At 41.4% G+C, this 18,783-nt stretch overlaps 3 protein-coding genes and 1 long non-coding RNA gene across 4 annotated transcripts; 2 read left to right on the top strand and 2 right to left on the bottom strand.

Moving 5' to 3' along the window:
• Positions 1 to 7,574: 7,574 nt before the first annotated feature.
• On the bottom strand, positions 7,575 to 8,943 carry LOC127614251 (uncharacterized). Its single transcript, XR_007966435.1, has 2 exons — positions 8,867 to 8,943; positions 7,575 to 8,205 (listed from the first exon to the last, which is right to left on the bottom strand). It is a non-coding gene; the product is annotated as an uncharacterized LOC127614251 (long non-coding RNA).
• Positions 7,953 to 10,446, top strand: LOC127614231 (uncharacterized). The gene is made up of 3 exons (XM_052085435.1): positions 7,953 to 8,444; positions 8,782 to 8,849; positions 9,451 to 10,446. Exons 1-3 carry the CDS (start codon positions 7,953 to 7,955, stop codon positions 9,548 to 9,550), a joined length of 660 nt encoding a protein of 219 aa, XP_051941395.1. The 3' UTR covers positions 9,551 to 10,446.
• Positions 10,319 to 15,283, bottom strand: LOC127614208 (kelch domain-containing protein 1-like). Its single transcript, XM_052085408.1, has 13 exons — positions 15,150 to 15,283; positions 14,772 to 14,892; positions 14,216 to 14,286; positions 13,583 to 13,700; positions 13,148 to 13,260; positions 12,971 to 13,058; positions 12,702 to 12,860; positions 12,555 to 12,613; positions 12,370 to 12,479; positions 12,146 to 12,218; positions 11,971 to 12,055; positions 11,194 to 11,246; positions 10,319 to 10,821 (listed from the first exon to the last, which is right to left on the bottom strand). The coding sequence occupies exons 2-13, from the start codon at positions 14,877 to 14,879 to the stop codon at positions 10,671 to 10,673; spliced, it is 1,188 nt and encodes a 395-aa protein (XP_051941368.1). The 5' UTR covers positions 14,880 to 14,892; positions 15,150 to 15,283; the 3' UTR covers positions 10,319 to 10,670.
• Positions 15,284 to 16,006: 723 nt separating this feature from the next.
• LOC127614234 (TMF-regulated nuclear protein 1-like) lies at positions 16,007 to 17,084 on the top strand. The gene has a single exon (XM_052085438.1). The coding sequence runs from the start codon at positions 16,446 to 16,448 to the stop codon at positions 17,082 to 17,084; it is 639 nt and encodes a 212-aa protein (XP_051941398.1). The 5' UTR covers positions 16,007 to 16,445.
• Positions 17,085 to 18,783: the final 1,699 nt, after the last annotated feature.

An 18,783-nucleotide genomic window follows, 5' to 3' on the forward strand; every position in this document is an offset into this window, starting at 1 on the left:
TTTATATCCGTGCATTTTTTTGAAACAAACGCAAACAATACATTAATCTGTGCGAGACACTCGATCAGCCCGAGGTCGACAGTGGACAGCAGGGGGCAGTATAAGGCAGAAATGGGAGCGCCCTGAGATGGATGATCTGTTTTATTTACTCCATGAACATATTATTACAAAGAAAAAATGGTCTTGAGTTTACCTTGAATGTTTTTCCGCAGTCCAGTATTTTTTAATTTTGAGTCTTTGCACATTTGCAGCAACTGTCAAAGGTGTATAATGTCTTTAGAAACAAATCGCTGAATTCACCTACAAGGTCTTTGATGGCCATATGTTTTTTCCGCTCAATAAAGGTTGCGATACACTACATTGGATTAACTTAAAGCAGTTTTTTTTCAACGCTGAGAAAGATTAAAAACAATTGATCATCCCAGACATACTAAAATAGGCTCAATTCTTCATCTCCTTCGTGTGACGATTCATTCACGTTTTTGGTTAGACACCCCAACAATGTACGTTATGTGAACGTTGCTTGTTCCCATCAAGGGCGACAAAACAACAATGTGGTAATTACAGGAGTGTAATTAGACGACATTGATAGACACGCAGGAGAAAGCGAGAAGCTAATTAAATGGAGCGGTCCGACACATTTGGATGCTGACCAACAGGCTCAGGGTATAATACACGGATTGATTAGCAGCCACTTTTCCCCCAACTAGGCTCGCAATGAATCCTCTCGCCTGGTAAGTAATTAGGATGTGAACACATGTTGCTAATCGAGCCACTCGCAGAGGCTGAGGGAAGCGTCACTGTCATTGTTTTGTGTTGATTAGCGATGTGTCGGTCGCGAACGAGCCGGTAAAAACAGTCGGCACCCTTCCTCGAGAGCCGGATCTGTCATTTTCTCTCTCTCTCTCTCTCTCTCTCTCTCTCCTCTCCCCCCCCCCCCTCCCCCACCCCCACGCCCACGCTCTCTATGTCGCTCTCTCTTTTGGTCGCTTTACTATACATGGTCGTTTTTTTCATCTAAAAACGCCTTACTATACATGGTCGTTTTTTTTCCGGCTAAAAATGCCTTACTATACATGGTTGTTTTTTTTGTCTAAAAACGCCTTACTATACATGGTCGTTTTTTTTTGTCTAAAAACGCCTTACTATACATGGTCGTTTTTTTCGGCTAAAAACGCCTTACTATACATGGTCGTTTTTTTCGGCTAAAAACGCCTTACTATACATGGTCGTTTTTTTCGGCTAAAAACACCTTACTATACATGGTCGTTTTTTTTGTGTCTAAAAACGCCTTACTATACATGGTCGTTTTTTTCGGCTAAAAACGCCTTACTATACATGGTCGTTTTTTTCGGCTAAAAACGCCTTACTATACATGGTCGGTTTTCCATCTAAAAACGCCTTACTATACATGGTCGTTTTTTTCATCTAAAAACGCCTTACTATACATGGTCGTTTTTTTTCGGCAAAAAACGCCTTACTATACACGGTCGGTTTTTTTCGGCTAAAAACGCCTTACTATACATGGTCGTTTTTTTTTGGCTAAAAACGCCTTCCTATACATGGTCGTTTTTTCATCTAAAAACGCCTTACTATACATGGTCGTTTTTTTCGGCTAAAAAGGCCTTACTATACATGGTCGGGTTTTTTTCGGCTAAAAACGCCTTACTATACATGGTCGTTTTTTTTTTGTCTAAAAACGCCTTACTATACATGGTCGTTTTTTTTGTGTCTAAAAACGCCTTACTATACATGGTCGTTTTTTTCGGCTAAAAACGCCTTACTATACATGGTCGTTTTTTTCGGCTAAAAACGCCTTACTATACATGGTCGGTTTTCCATCTAAAAACGCCTTACTATACATGGTCGTTTTTTTCATCTAAAAACGCCTTACTATACATGGTCGTTTTTTTTCGGCAAAAAACGCCTTACTATACACGGTCGGTTTTTTTCGGCTAAAAACGCCTTACTATACATGGTCGTTTTTTTTGGCTAAAAACGCCTTCCTATACATGGTCGTTTTTTCATCTAAAAACGCCTTACTATACATGGTCGTTTTTTTCGGCTAAAAAGGCCTTACTATACATGGTCGGGTTTTTTTCGGCTAAAAACGCCTTACTATACATGGTCGTTTTTTTTTTGTCTAAAAACGCCTTACTATACATGGTCGTTTTTTTCGGCTAAAAACGCCTTACTATACATGGTCGTTTTTTTCGGCTAAAAACGCCTTACTATACATGGTCGTTTTTTTCGGCTAAAAACGCCTTACTATACATGGTCGTTTTTTTCGGCTAAAAACACCTTACTATACATGGTCGTTTTTTTTGTGTCTAAAAACGCCTTACTATACATGGTCGTTTTTTTCGGCTAAAAACGCCTTACTATACATGGTCGTTTTTTTCGGCTAAAAACGCCTTACTATACATGGTCGGTTTTCCATCTAAAAACGCCTTACTATACATGGTCGTTTTTTTCATCTAAAAACGCCTTACTATACATGGTCGTTTTTTTTCGGCAAAAAACGCCTTACTATACACGGTCGGTTTTTTTCGGCTAAAAACGCCTTACTATACATGGTCGTTTTTTTTGGCTAAAAACGCCTTCCTATACATGGTCGTTTTTTCATCTAAAAACGCCTTACTATACATGGTCGTTTTTTTCGGCTAAAAAGGCCTTACTATACATGGTCGGGTTTTTTTCGGCTAAAAACGCCTTACTATACATGGTCGTTTTTTCGGCTAAAAACGCCTTACTATCAATGGTCATTTTTTTTTGGCTAAAAACGCCTTACTATACATGGTCTTTTTTCATCTAAAAACGCCTTACTACACATGGTTGTTTTTTTTGTCTAAAAACGCCTTACTATACATGGTCGTTTTTTTTTCGTCTAAAAACTCCTTACTATACATGGTCGTTTTTTTCGGCTAAAAACGCCTTACTATACATGGTCGTTGTTTCATCTAAAAACGCAGTATGGTCGTTTTTTTCGTCTAAAAACGCCTTACTATACATGGTCGGGTTTTTTTCGGCTAAAAACGCTTTACTATACATGGTCGTGTTTTTTTTCGGCTAAAAACGCTTTACTATACATGGTCGGTTTTTTCGTCTAAAAACGCCTTACTATATACATGGTCGTTTTTTCGGCTAAAAACGCCTTACTATACATAGTCGTTTTTTTCCCCGTCTAAAAACGCCTTACTATACATGGTCGGTTTTTTTCGGCTAAAAACGCCTTACTATACATGATCGTTTTTTTCGGCTAAAAACGCCTTACTATACATGGTCGTTTTTTTCGGCTAAAAACGCCTTACTATACATGGTCGGGTTTTTTTTCGGCTAAAAACGCTTTACTATACATGGTCGTGTTTTTTTTCGGCTAAAAACGCCTTACTATACATGGTCGTTGTTTCATCTAAAAACGCCGTATGGTCGGTTTTTTCATCTAAAAACGCCTTACTATACATGGTCGTTTTTTCATCTAAAAACGCCTTACTAGGTCGTTTTTTTCCGGCTAAAAACGCCTTACTCTACATGGTCTTTTTTAGGCTTAAAACGCCTTACTATACATGATCGTTTTTTTCGGCTATACATAAGGGGTGCGGAACCGAAAAGAAAAGCTAAAGTTAAAAGAGCCGTTTGAGAGCCAAAAAGAGCCGGCTCTTTTCACTGAGCCGATCCAAATGAACCGGATCATCGAAAAGAGCAGAAAATCCCATCACTAGTGTTGATTGCTGGGCCTTTTTGACATAAAGAGGATGACTTTGAGCCATGCTGGTGAGAGTGCGGTTTGGAAGGGCCGACCCTGTGTATAATGTTGTCTTAAAAACGTACAAAAAAAACCCACTGGTAGTCTATGCAGTTTGTGTAAATAAACACAACTATAGGTCACTATAATGAGGAAAAATGGTCATTAAAACCCCGAATAATTATTTTCTGATGTTGATGTATGCCTCATATAGCCCTTTTTTAATGTAATGACTATGGCTGTTTACATGAAACGACTCGTAATAGAACAAAGAGCAGATAATCCGCGTGAAACCCAAATTAAATTAAATTACACTGAGCGATGGCGCCACCTCCTGGTTTTCGATGTCAACACATGCTAGAACGCAATGGATTAGCACCCACCCCCCTCAAAAAAATAAAAAATAAATAAAGCTTGCAGGGGGTCACTGGTTCATCTGCGTGACGTAATTCTCACGTCAGAAGTTTGCATTTATATGTCGTCATGGAGGCGATTAATAAGGATGGCCTGGAAGATAAATAAAACTGGCACTGACTTATTTTTCCCCATGGATTCATTGCCTGTTGCCATGGCAACTGTGTCCCACTTAACATCTCTTTTCCGGGCAGGTCTCTCCATTACGTCAGTCTTTGTGGGTCCAAATTGTCTGCAATGGAGTATTTTGTTCACATGAGTACAGTAATATACTTAAATCCTGCTTTAGTTTAACAGTACATTATGCAACTGAAAATAATCGGATTTATTTAATTCTAGTTCTTCATTAAGAAACAAATAGCTGCAATTGACAGCCCGCCCCACGTAAAAAAAAGTGATTGCCTACAAATACCCTAAAATGGCAGCAAATGACAACTTTTACTTATACAGTATACAGGAATTCATTTTGCAAATAATAGAGAGCAAGTCAAATTAACTGAGTAAATCTGACAAAATATCTTTAGTTTGATGAAGTTCATCAAATTAGTTAAAGTCCAATTAGATTAGTCCAATAACCTAGTATTAACTGGATGATATCAATGTGATAAAGATGGCAAATTAACTTTCGTTTGATAAAGGTTATTTAATATATTAAGGTTATATAATGACATTTTGCCAGGTTTGATTAGCGAGACAAAGTTTGGTGGAAAACTCTCGGCTGATTGTTAACCTTGTTCGATTAGCCAGTAAAAGTTAGCTAAATAAGGTTTGCTGTGTGTTAAGTCGGTCGAACGCATTTGGTAAAGTTGTTTGAATGTATTGGTTAAAACATGGGTTGAATGCTAAAACAGCCTTTTTCCCATAATCCCACGGGGTACTGACTTTACCAACAGATTCGATCAACTTCATCAATACGTTCAAACAACATTGGCCAGTCAAAAGTGTTGACTTCACATTGGCAGTTCATGACTCATGAAATCTTGTGGCGTTCTGCCACACGAGTCAGTGCGCCGCGGCCCACAGCCGTATGAAGTTAGCCAGATGAAGTTGGCACGAGCTTGTTGGGCGTCAACCTGAAAAACATTTGACCACAAAGCTTAAGGTCTAATCAAAAAGTTGGAAAAGTCAGACAGATACAGTAAGCTTCTCATTCCATACAAATAAAACAAATCCAAACAACAGCCTGACTCAGCTAGCCACATGTTAGCCTCTATCTGACCCGTTTACAAAAGCTCTCAATAGCAGACTATAAATGAATGGTATTGTATAAACACATTTACTGGAGTCCTAATGGAGTACCGCCGCTAACCGAATTTCTCACTACTCAAATGTTGCCTTTCCTTATCACACCAAACTGCAATTTGTGGTAAACACCAAACTGCATAGAAATCCATCTGAGTGGTGAATCTTACTTGGGAATGCAACGACTCTTGAGCATACAAGTCTTCTGTGCAGGAAGCAGAGTGAGGCTGACCAAAAAAAAAAAAAAAAAAAGCCCACAGTTATGCAGCGTGCTGGGTTCCAGAGGCTCCACCCCACTCGTCTGGAAGCTGTTGACATTTTGTCCAGATGTGCACCTCATCTCTTTATAATGAGCCACAATCAAACACGTAGGAGTGTAGAAACAACACAACCTCGACCACATAAGAAGCAGCAGGCACACACTGTCAAAATGAAAGTGACATAACAAAGATTTGCCTCGGATTATGGAAGATAATTCTGGAAGATAATTCTTGTCCAGAGAGGGAGGAAATAGTTAATTCTGTATTCACCTAAAGAGTCACAACTGGGCCCACCATCACATCTCAAGGGCGCTGCGGCCTCTCTCCATTTTGCTAAGCGTAATTTGCAGCCGACCAACAAAGTTGTCGGGCTGGTGATGCGGTATCGTGTGTAGTATCGGAACAATTTTCAAGGAACAGTACAGGCAAGTAGAGACGTATAGTCCCTATTTTTAGGTACGATACATTTCTTTCAACAATTTTAGCGGTGCAAGAGTGCAAACTATTGGAACCGGCCTGCAACCACAATAATAACGAATACAACTATTCACTGTAGGATATTTGATTGTGAATCCAACAACAAGTTAGTCCTAAAAGCCAAACAAGTGTGCAAGACCATTCCCATAAGTGACATTTTGGGCCACAATTTCTTTCCTCAAATTGCTTCCCTCTCCACAATTTGGGAACATTTGAAAAGGTTGCGCAGGTGTCTTTGACTTGGTCACAGTCCATAACGCGCGCACATGTGCGACAAAAAACAGGGGCCCACTAATGAAACATAGCAAACATCTTTGACTTATAGGGTTTGGGGGGTGGGGGGCGGGGGGCGGTCGGGCTTTATTTGTGGCCACCTTATGCCCCCGCTGTGTCCTTTGTATGTGCAAGTGGACCGAACACACACAGCCCCCCCAAAAAAAGCTTCATGATGAATCTACTGTCAGTAAGGAATGTTGCTTCTTTCTCTAAATTAAAAAAAAAAAAAACAAAGCGAGTGGATGGGGCTCCAAACGCCTCACAGTTGACCTCACTAAAGTCTTATTAGCTGAGCACAGGCTGGCGAGGGGCTTCTCTTTGCAGATGATCTGATGCTTTGTAAATCACACCGACTGTTGGAGCGGTGCAGGATGATGTAATGGCCTAGCTTGCTACAGAATAGAGCAGAGGTCCAGAACGGGCCAACCTCCGGATATTTTTTCCCAACAAAACCAGACCAATGTTTGCATTATTGTTGTTCGGACTTTAGGATGATTATTATTCTGAGTCTCAAAAAAGTATTCGTCTGTGATTAAAACTTTTTTTTTGAAAGCTATGCATCTTTACTCTTGTACAACTGTCACTTGACATTCCTCCAACCAAGATTGTCTGTATTCTTGTAAATTACAATTTTTATATAGTAAAAAAAATACATTTTTATTTTGCTTTAAAATGACTGTGCTCATAATATTACACCTTTCTATCAAAAAATGACTTTACATTTACAATATTGTGACTTTTTTTTCTTAAAGATTTCCACTTTATTCACACACGTTACAACTTCTTGGTTGAAAAATTACTTTTTCCAAATTAAGGAAATTTAATCACTGCCCACAAATTTTTGGCAAATAAAAAGTCAAAAGATTAAAAGTCTGTGACTTTTTTCTAATCCAAAAATATTTTGTATCTTCTGATTTAAAGGTAGATTTTTCGAGATAAAACCTGTCATATTATATTCTAAATATGATTTTTCTTTTCTGGATTAAAAGAAAGGTTTTTTTCCAAGAAAAAGTCACAGTATTAACTTTCACGAGATTGCCAGATTTTTGCTGGAAAATATGGCACTGTTTTCTTTTTACTCTGCTTTGTCTTTTTGAAAAGTCAGACTTTATCATAAGGGAATTACGACTTTTGAAAAGATAAGCAAGATTCAATACCAGTCTTGTAATATTACGACTTTTATGACGTCATATTCGTAGTATTATTTTTATCTCGAAAAAAAACGGTAGTTTTTTCTTGCTACCAAAAAAAGATGAGAGGAAAAAACGATGGAAAACTCAACGATGAATGTTTGTCCTTTTATGAGAAGGCGGAGTGGGTTTTTTTTCTCTCCCCCATGTGCTGCTGCGTCCAAGTCGTGTTACATAACCAAGCCGCCGTTTCACATCCTTATGTGGAGCTGCGTTTGGGTCATGCGCTCAACAAAGTGGCATTAAAGTCCAAACTGAGGCTGACTTGTTACTTTTATGTCCCATTTCACTTTAACCGGGACACTCGCGGCGACTTTAAGATGACTGAAGTAGACGCTTAACCTCGGGATGGGTAGCGGAACGAGCCGCGTGACGAAAGTTGCACCTGTGGGCTTCGGCGAGGCGAAGCCGGCTAAAAACGTCTCTTCTTCGGTCACTTCGTCGAAACGAGCCGCCTTCGACGCTTTGAGGGTCCACTCCCGCCGCCGAGCTCCGGTGGACTGTCACAGCGCCGGCCACGACTCGGGGCTCTCCGGGGACGAGGACGACGACGCGGACGCCGAGCTGGGCGGCTTCGACGAGGCGGGAGCGGCAGTTCGCCCTAAGGGGAAGAAGAACCAGACGGCGTCCAAGAAGGCATTCATGAGATGCAGGACGTACGGACTGTGTCACTTCAGGAGCGGGGAGGAAGATGAGCAGCAGCAGCAGCAGGGGGCGTCATCCACCTCCTCCACCCCTTCCTCCACCACCTCCGGCCTCGGTGGGTCAAAGGGGCCACATGGCTCCCGGGGAGCAGGCAACAAGAACAGGAGCCATCACGCCTTCGCACCTCCGCCTCAGGTAAGGACTAAGGATGACTTCCTTTTATCAAGTAGACCTATACGGTCGAAGTGCTCAAGTTTGGTCCTCGAGAGCCCCCTATGCAGCCTATTTTAGATGTTCCCCTCCTTCAACAGGCCTAATTTAAATGCTGAAGATCGTTATTAGGCACCGCTTGGGGTTAAGATCAAGGGATGTCATTCATATTTGTCAAGCCTAACACTTGAGGAAAAGTTGGGCATTTATTGAATGCAAAAAGAGAAAATGCAATGATGATCTGAGGCAGCGCGAAGATCGTGGCACTTAGAATCTAAAAAACTGAAACCATGTAACACAATTCTCTTTGCTTCCTGGTCAGTGTTCTACTCAGGCCTTCTTGGCAAGAAGACCAACAGAAGAAGATGGCGCCTTATCCCAAACACAGGCGTAAGTTTAATACTCACGTCACTCGTGTCACTCTCCACTCGACTGCATCCTCCTCGGCTGACACTGACAGCAGTGCTACCACAACTGGTCAGAGGATATCACTGTAAAAAAGGTTCAAACCTTAGGTGGTTTCTCTTCTTTGCTCACCGTGGATAACTCCGCTTCACTTTGGTCACAGAATTTTGTTTTGCTACGCTTGTTCTGAAGCAAGTCTGGACATGCGCAGTAAAATGTTGAAATGATCCACTCATGAGAAACACTAGAAACGTTCATGATAGGTTAAGCTTTTTGATTCTTTTTCAGCATCGTTATCAATAGCATTTTATTATAAAAATATCTGTACCTTATAATTAAGTCCATCTCGTCATTTTAAAAAAGTCATTTGTTTAAACAGTCATTACAATTTGACAGTAAACAATGAATATGATCTGTGGTCCAATCTTGGGCCTCTAAAATACAGTACACGAAACCACCATGCCTGTGAAAAAACAACCAATCCGAGACAGATAATGTGGCACATGATGTGAAATGCTTTTTTTTTTTTTGCAGTCACGTGTTAGAATTACAAATGTTTTGACTTTTGTTTCTCCTTTCTTCTCAGCACTTTTGGCCACAGCGTGCCCCCCCTCACCACACCAGTCATCCTGTATGACGGCTCTGAGGAAGAACTGATGGACACCATTGAGAGGGAATTTAGTTGACCCCTTCACCTCTACTTAACGCTAAGGTCATTGTTTGTCGTGTTTTTTTTTTTTGGAAGAGGCAGACACACACTTAGCCAACTTCTATTGTACCGCTCGCCTTACTGTTGTTTGCTTTTGGAATCGGGAAGCTAACGTATAACCATTCTGTTGATAATAAACAAAATAATATTTGCGGAGTAGCAGTTGAGGCACATTTTGGATTTGCTGCGATGGAAATGAAGTCTTGCAGCATGTAGGGCAATTGAAGCACGAGATTTTTTTTTCATCATTATTGAGGCCAAGAGGTTAAAAGGAAGGCGTGTACTGCTCGCCATGTTTATTTCAGGTTTCCTTCCTGACCACAGTTAAGGCAGCACTTCTCCACCCCTTGAAGAAAGGAATGAGTGCCAAAAAATGCCTCCTAATTGGAGACATCGCTTCTGTTTAGGTTTGAACCATTTGGCTGTGCTGGCACCTAGTGGTGAAAAAAAACAAACAGATTTTTGAGAAAATCTATTACATGGAAAAAGTTATTACAAGGATAAAATAACGTGAGGACAAGCAGTTTGGTCAATAAATGAATGTTTTGTTACACCATACTTCAAGTTAAAACAATTTTCAAGAAGTGTTACCAGTAAGTCATAATATAGGTTTATTCATGTAATGTTGCAAAATTATTTTTGTATTTGAGTATGCATACTTTTTTATATTCAGTTCACTTTTTTTCTTGTAATTATTACAACATTCTTACTGTAGTGACTATTTTTTCCCCTCATGATAGCCCCCCCCCAATGTTATTCCTCTATTTCCACATGTTTTTTCCCCCTTTAATTCTTCTTTCTTTGCATTGAGCACCTCATTTGCCTCAGCCCTAATTAACAACCGGTGAGTTTCCACCAGAACGCAGGTAGTGAGCTTCTTCCAAAAATGTAAAGTGTGACTCGACCGTATTTTCACGTGCCATTTAATCATCATCATCATAACAGCAGGCAGCCAGCATGAGATCATTTCACATTTGTGCAATAATACAAAATATAATTCTTGACATGTATTTGTACACAAGACAAATTTCCTCTCCCATTCACTTCAATTAAAAAAAAAAAGCTATCGTAATAATAAACTGTATTGTTGTTGGCATTCAGAAAACTTGCGTGTGTTGTTTCTTTGAAGGCCTGTAGAAAGACATTCTCCTCCTCACTGATGCGCAGAGTTTGGGAGGAAGAAGTGGAAGCTGCTTTCGGAGCGCGTCATACTCGCGTGCGTTCTTTGCTATGTAGTCCTCGCAAATTCTGTGGGCAGCATAAAAAGGGTCATTTTTCATGTCCATGTAAGGGACGGAGCAAAAGATAGTATACAGTGAACCTTCGCCATTTGTGGGGGGGTTAGCGACTGCGCCCTGCCGCCAATAGTCAAAGCTCCGCAAGCAACGGACGCGCCCCTTGAAAAGGGTTTTGAACTACCAACGGATGCCACACGATGGGGGGCAAAAGACCATTGCCGTTTTACTGAAGCAGCCTTTGAGAAGTTGATAAAGTTTGAATGAAATTAACGGAAATCATTGTGTTGATAGCTGATAGCTTGGGGAGAAAAAAAATAAAATCAACCAAGCAATGGCTAAAGTTGAAACTTTTTTTGTCAATGTAATGCATAATATCGTTTACCTGAAGAGTGGGTATGGCGCCATCTGGAAGACAAGTGCATCATTGCAGTGGCCCTGTACACAGCGACAATGGCTTTGCTTTTATTCTCTTTTACGAACCAACATGTTAAGCTCATGAAGGCACAAGTCGGAAGAACCTCAAAGCAGGACCTCGGTCACAGAAAATCCATAGCAGCTTGATCTGAATTTTTATTCCGTAATGACGTCCAGAGCAGCGGTGTCACTTCATTTTTATTTCATCCCCGAGGTTAGTGCTTGGTGAATTTTGCACAAAAACAACAAATGGACAAGTGTTGAAATGAAAAAAAAAAAGTGGGTGGTACTACTGGACTGTTTAATCAGATAGCTTTCAAAATGTGAGTGCATTGAATACAACCACATCGAATCGTTCCGCTTTAGAACATATCGAGATGCGGATCACATCTTTTCTTTGAGAGACAAACGTCTCTTTGAAGGAAGCGCCATATTCAGAGTACTCATTCATATGTATGTAAAACAGCAAGTAGAACGAACGGCCTCTCGATATGACCCAACCATATCCAATTGAATCGGAATCCCACAGAAAGTTCCACTTCACTTAAACCATTTTTTGAAGTGCTTGAAAAAAAAAAAATCACCAGGACAACGTTTTTTAAATGACAATTTGCTTTTAACCAGCACTGTTGAAATATATTGTATATTCTACCTATGAAATGGCAAAAATAAAGTGAACATAAGTAGAGTCCATTACTGACTGACTGACACCTGCCACAAATATTTTCATACTGTTGGTACTCACAGTGTCAACAAGGAGGATGTAATCACAGCTGCCGCCAAACACGACGACATCAGAGTCCTTGCCTGGACAAGCCGTGTGCCATAACCTTAAAACACAGAAAATGATTTTTTTTTTCTCCAAACGTAACATTTGTGAATAATGCTTAAAGCAACCCGTAGTGCGCCAAACCTGCTACCTTGGTTTGTTCTTAAAGGGATGCTCCACTTCCTCCCATGTCTTTGTCTCCACATCGAAGAGCCAACCGTCACCTGGTAATGCAGCGACAAAAATGAAAAGGAATCACAAAATTGTGGAAAAAGCTACCTTAGGATGAACTCTCCATTGGTGTTTTCCCCCCAAAATGTTTTGCCTTTTTTTCCTCCAAAAATGTTAATCAGCTGTTACTGTAAATGTGCTTACTCATAGGTTTGCAGTCCACACTGAGACCTCCAAATAAAAACAAGCTGCTGTCCGACGCCGCTGTGAGCGAATGCCATGACCTGCCCACTGGAACGCTGGACACAGGGACTCTAGACAAAAATCATTTTCAGCACGGTGACTTTAGAGGAATTCCCGTTAAAGAGCGACATGTCACAGTCACTCACATTTCTGACCACATCCAAGAGTCAAGGTCCAAGCAGTGAATGTCATTTTTTCGGGTTTCCTGCATTCATGACAACAAAATGAAGATGCTGGAACACAATCGTGTTTTATCTCCAAAGTAAGACCACTGCTGGAAAAACGTCTCACACCTTAACTCTCCCGCCACAAATGTAGCCTCGATTTCCGAGCATGGCGCAGGCCTGAGCCGCTCGGGGGGCCGGAGCGTGGCCGTGTGTTTGAGGTTGACCCCAACTGGATTGCGTGGGGTCAAATATGTGAACTTCGTTGTTCCATCCCCACATGACACCCTTAAACAAGACACAAAACCAACAACATCTGAGGAATTCTTAACTCTGGAAAAACACACACGCAGACACACACATGCACACACGTTCATTGAATCTATTCTTGAAATTACCTCCGATATATCATCTACAATGAAGCTCCTGTTTCTTCTGTCCACCTCTTCCACCAATTTGTGACCATATCCTCCAAAGTAGATGATCCTAAAGCACATTTTTTAAAATCAATGCAAGATGGATGCAGACATTAAAATATTGAATCTGAAGAAGTCACCTTTCGTCACTGTGCCTACCTTCCTTTGTGAACCCAGCAGGACAGTTTGTCTCGGGGCGACGGTGCGGAACCGACGCAATGCACAACTTTGGTCCATGTGTAATGATCACCCGTCAGCTTCACGCGATAGATCTGTTGACAGGTCACACGAAAAATGTATTACCTTTGTCTTTCTGGTTTATTTTAAGATATGATAAGATAAGAAACCCTTATCTTAGCATTTGTCTCACAATGGAGAAATTTGCAATTTACAGCAGCAAGGATGGATATACAGCTTTTCAATGAATTTTGTATGAGGTGTCAAAATAATGAGGTTGCGGTATAATAATAATAAGAATCACAAAATAAGGTGTGCGAGTACAAGCACGAAAACATGGCATTTGCACCGAGGTGTAGAGACCTTTGATACCCATTGCAAAGTATTGTGACATCGACTTTGGATTATAAATTTCACCTGATTGGTCTGACCGTTGTCATCACAACCTCCAAATATGTACATGTGACCATTTAGGGAACAGCTGCAGCTCCCTGACATGGAAGGCGGGACTTCGCCTGTCATGTGGAACACCTGCCTTTGAGAAGAGAAAAAAAATATATGATGTGGCTGAGTGATTCAGTGATTCAGTCAATTCATTTTTCACAGCAGTAACAAAACGTGTCAGGTCATAGGGCTGGGCAATCTGGCCTAACACTCATTATCCCGGTCTTAATTAAATCCCTTTATGGTAATGGTAGATATCACGATATACATTTATTAAATGTAACAATTACAATAAGAGTATTTGAGTTATATACTGTAGTCCCTAAGCAAAGTTTTAATTGATTAAAAAAACAAGAATGTTCAAGCTGTCCATAATGTTACAGTTGCCTATGATGGTATTAGATTGAAAATTAAAGTTTCTGATGAACACTTGGGCCGACTATGCTACTGTAGTTTAATGTCGGGCACCATGATACTTTGAGATCCGAGTATTTTCTTGGGGGTGGTACTTGATGTAAAAAGATTCTACATTCTTGCTGCTGGAGGCTGTAAATTTCCCCAGTGTGCGACAAATAAAGGATATCTTGTCTCATCTTATATTCTTACCATGCGCCTTGTACCAGGTCATACACCCAGAATTCATCACTGGGGAGGAACACTTCATCGTCATCAACAGACTGTGGAGAACAGCATGACTTAGTGACATCAAGCGAGAGCATGAGTTCATATCAAATGACAGAAAATTAACACAACTTTGTGATGAGCGTGAATGTGTTTTCATGCATTTTTTAAAAACCTCACATTATATTGACGATTTCAAAGTTTGCCGGTATTTTAATAACATGTCGGACATGCTAGTGTCAAAACAGCCCAAGTATCAAGAATTACAGCATACTCCACACCTTTAAGGCACACGTAGTCATTCACTCTGCTTATCTGAACTCAAAATGTTTCTCTTTACTCTCTGTATTTGTTAATGCTTGTGTCTTGTCCAGGGAAGACAAGATGTCAAATCCCTATTACACTTGGCTTAATAAATGTGTTAATTCAACAGTAATTGTGGAATTATTAGATAGCGTATGTAGAGCGAACTGTTGACAAAATAAAGAAAAGAATAATTCCCTTCAGGAAAGTGCGTCTTGTAACCTGCGCTTCGAGTTACCATGTAGCCGCCCCACACATACAGTTGGTCGCCCTCCACCACCGCCGTATGTCCGCTGCGTTCTCGGGCCACGAGTTCCAGGCGGCTCTCGAACAACGACGAGTCCATGACGGCCAGGTGGCTAAATAAAAACAGCAACCATGAGTCAAACAAAAATATTTTCCAAACGGGGGCGAAAACGCCGATGCTGGAGTTGAGTTACGGCAAAACAAACAAATATACCTCCATCTTGTTTTACCGCGAAAGTTCGTCTGTGTACAGACCACAACAAGCCAAAAGCTAACATCGTAAAATAGACGTTTACGGCGAAAGAACAACAGTTACCCTGAGCAGGTTTAACAATAAAATACGTAAAACGAAGCTAATAGATCATTTTACCGTTTATTCTCATGTTATTGAAGCCGGAATGTCTCGAAGACGTAACATGACATCGTCTTCTGTCGTCCCTGACACACCATCTGAATCACAACCTCAAAATTACGTAACATCCGGTTCAATTCTTATTCAAAATAAGACTTCTGGGCTCTTATTCAAAATAAGACTTCTGGGCTCTTATTTTCTAAATAAAATGTCGCAAATGGCGCACCTGCACGAAATACTGGACAGTGGTTCATACAATAAAATACCATACAATACAATAAATCCAGATTTATATAGTTAAATACTGGATTAGGAGTTGAATTCCTTCCATGTGGGCACATGCCCACTTAAAACAAATAGTAGAGATCAACGTAATCCGTAACAGCGAGAGATAATAAACCATGCATCTTTAATCACACTTTTTCTTTTAAAGTAAGGCAAAAAAATATAAGAGTGAATCATGTCTAATGCACAGTACATATGTTTTTTGTGAGCACATACGTTTGGCATGCATCTGGAGGCAAACCGGTTGCTTTTGTGCCGGACATTTGCCAGTGATGATTCCGCATGTAGGATTAGTTTGGTGCAAGTGGTTGTCTTGCGCAACCAAACAAATCTTCCTTCTGGAAAATTCATTATTGCACCATAAATACTAACAGCGGTTATGTTACTTCATCTCTAATAATTTGGTAAAAGCCGCTTTTAAACATTGCTATAGACGTCAATTACTCTATCTGGTTGTCAGTGTGTGACGTGGTTATTTTAGAATGTTTTTGACATACTTGGAATATATTGTTGCTGTTGTGCGATTTAAAATATATTTGTGTAAGTGGCAACGCGAAGTTAGCCGTTGATAAATACTGCATATATTATAAATGTCCCTTTAATGTCACCAATAGGCAGATTCACTTTGATGATCTGTTCTTAACATGGGAGCTGTGGAGATTACAATTTTGATACTTTTTCTCTCATTGCAGTAAAATTAACTGTTCGGTGCAATGAAATCAGATGACAGCTGCTCTGTTAGAGGCATAAAATAAAAACAGGAAACAGTCAAATAAAATAAATATTTTTTTTAATATATGCTGTATATAAGACATACACAGGTCATTAATATATAAATGAAATTCAAATGAAATGCTCTTACTGAAAAACTGCCCGGTCAGAGGTAAGCAGCAGCACAGAAGTCGGCCAGCCAATCAGGAGCCAGTAGGCTAAGTGAGCCCCATCAGCCAATCGGCTGCAAGGAAGCTCCTCGCCCCCCCCCCCCCCCCCCGTGAGATGAGACAGACTCACATCCGTCATCACTGATGAATGGAGCCGCACCAGGGACACATCGTAATCGGAGGCGAACCGCAGGCGGCCATGAAAGGACGACAAAGGACCCCCCAGGATGAAGACCACGCCGAGGACATCCTACAGCTCCGTCCACACTCCCCTCCATCCTCCTCCTCCCCATCTCACTCCCCTCTATCGGCCATGCCAGCTTCGGCGTCCACCCTCCTGGCTCTGGCCTCGCCAGCCACCCGTCGCTCCATCTCTATGGGCGACTTCCGGAGGGTGACGGGCGCCATGCTCGCCGCTTCCGAGCCGACGTCCGCCTCGGCCACGGCGCCGTCCTCCAAACTGGTAACGCCGAGCTCCAGCATGGAGTTCGAAGCGGCTCGCCGGCGCCTCCTGGAGGTGGAGGAGCGCCAGCGGGTCGTACGGGAGATGGAGCGGCGATTGGAGGAGCTCCGGGAGGTGTTTGTACGCTCCGAGCAGGAGGTGGTTTTGCATGGGGAGCGACTGGCCCGGATGTCGGGCGCCGCCCAGCAAAGTGAAATCTACGTGGCCGAGGGCAGCCAGCGTCTGAAGAAGGGACTCAAGTTCAAGAAGCACCGGCCCACCATCGTGTTCTCATCCATGCTGGGACTCCGAACGTGCCTCCCTTGGCCTGTGAAGCTCAAGTAAGGCAGAAGAACATGAACCGTCTTCCACCATCTGCGTGTATGCTTGTTTGCTCTTGTATCCTGAGGCTGGTCCTTCGGGTGTTTGGCGTGCCTGCACAAAGGAGCTCAGGAGTCAAACCAATCCAAGTGATGCTCTTCCTCGTTGTCACGGAAACCTTGCTGCTTTCTTTTTCAACACTGACGCCAGATGGGAAGAGACTGCTTGGTGCTGCATGGATGAGTCACGTATGATGGGATTCAAAACGGCTGAGTCTACAGTGAACCCCTGGTTATCTGTTTATATTCCATGTGTTTTATTTATGTTCCAGATACACCCGAGATAGGTGAAAAAACACAATGAAGAGCAACCATATAAAATTCATTTTCAGATTAAAATTATTTCTCCCCTCCCACGCACTATAACATATTTTAACTCATTAAAACACACTTCTGAAAGTATTACAACATAATATAAATAAGAATTAAATATGAGCAGTACAACGTTTTCGATCGAACATGCACACTTGTGTCACACATACAGGCTAATAGAATTTAGCATAGCTATTCCGATAATTATACCTTCTAACGGTCCAACTTTGTCACACATGGAGCTACATCACATACAACATCAAAACGAATTCAGCATTTTATTGAACACTAAAAACCAGGGACCCCACGCAATTCGCGCGAGACAGGATCCAGGCCGGAACATGAATCACGAAAATCTGTTTATACTTAATGCCCCTAGAAATGCGTTGAAATTTTTAATTTGACGTTGATAATCCGCCAACCTGTCTCCCATGCAAAATGTAGCTTGCACTCCCCAATATTTTGGAAAAATATCGACAAACAGGTGAATCCAAACCTTAACTATGCAGTGGTCCACTAGTGTAATGTTACTAGCTTAATGCTAAAATACGAAATGAGCATTTGTGCGGTATAAACACACAAGGTGCAGCATGACCACGCAACAAAGTAGCCGACAACATTACTCACACGCATATATATATATATATATATATATATATATATATATTCTTTGCGCTTAGTAGGAGACCTTTGATTATTCTTCTCTTGGGGACACTTGATGACCCCCCTCCTACCCTCCTGACCCCCACCCCTTTGCACGGCCCCGACAGTAATATAACAGGGGTTCACTGTATTGGAAAAATCCAAACTCGAGACATCTTTACAATAGGACCTAGCAACACAGAGACAAAAGATGTGCCTTGGCGTCTCTGTGATTCATCACTTTGGAGGAGGACGAGGAGATGCGACACAAGCAGGTGATGACTCCACCTGTGGCCTCCAGCCTCCATGACAACCACTGTTTGCTCGGCGCTTCTCTCCACACAGCTACACGGAATGTATCAGACCGGGCGGGCGGCAGGCAACGGACGCTTCGATTGAAAACAAACACGCTTTGGATGTCAAAGGCGACACATGCGCCATTTAGATGACTGCAAACGCTACCGGAATGTCCCCATCGTACTTTGTGTCAGCCATTTAAAAATCATAATTTGTTTCATTTAAAATATCAAGCAGAAATTTTTCGCTTCAACTCGGCTGGGAGTGTTAGTGCGGTTTCACGTTTGTGATTTGTGTGCTTCACTCGTATGTATCAACACTTAAAAGACAGAACATTAGGTACGCCATCTTATGAGATCCAATGCAAGAGCTGTATTGACACTTATATATATATATATATATATATATATATA

The sequence above is a fragment of the Hippocampus zosterae genome, chromosome 14 (assembly GCF_025434085.1).
Source record: "Hippocampus zosterae strain Florida chromosome 14, ASM2543408v3, whole genome shotgun sequence".
NCBI classification, from domain to species: Eukaryota; Metazoa; Chordata; class Actinopteri; order Syngnathiformes; family Syngnathidae; genus Hippocampus; species Hippocampus zosterae.

Bases quoted from the DNA above. Each gene is read 5' to 3' on its own strand.
- LOC127614231 (XM_052085435.1), top strand. From the start codon at position 7,953: ATGGGTAGCGGAACGAGCCGCGTGACGAAAGTTGCACCTGTGGGCTTC. The intron at 8,445-8,781 runs GTAAGGACTAAG...CTTCCTGGTCAG, and splicing joins CCTTCGCACCTCCGCCTCAG to TGTTCTACTCAGGCCTTCTT. The intron at 8,850-9,450 runs GTAAGTTTAATA...CTTTCTTCTCAG, and splicing joins GCCTTATCCCAAACACAGGC to CACTTTTGGCCACAGCGTGC.
- LOC127614208 (XM_052085408.1), bottom strand. From the start codon at position 14,879: ATGGACTCGTCGTTGTTCGAGAGCCGCCTGGAACTCGTGGCCCGAGAA. The intron at 12,861-12,970 runs GTAATTTCAAGA...GTCTTGTTTAAG, and splicing joins TTGTAGATGATATATCGGAG to GGTGTCATGTGGGGATGGAA. The intron at 12,614-12,701 runs GTGTGAGACGTT...TCATGAATGCAG, and splicing joins TTTGTGGCGGGAGAGTTAAG to GAAACCCGAAAAAATGACAT.
- LOC127614234 (XM_052085438.1), top strand. From the start codon at position 16,446: ATGGAGCCGCACCAGGGACACATCGTAATCGGAGGCGAACCGCAGGCG.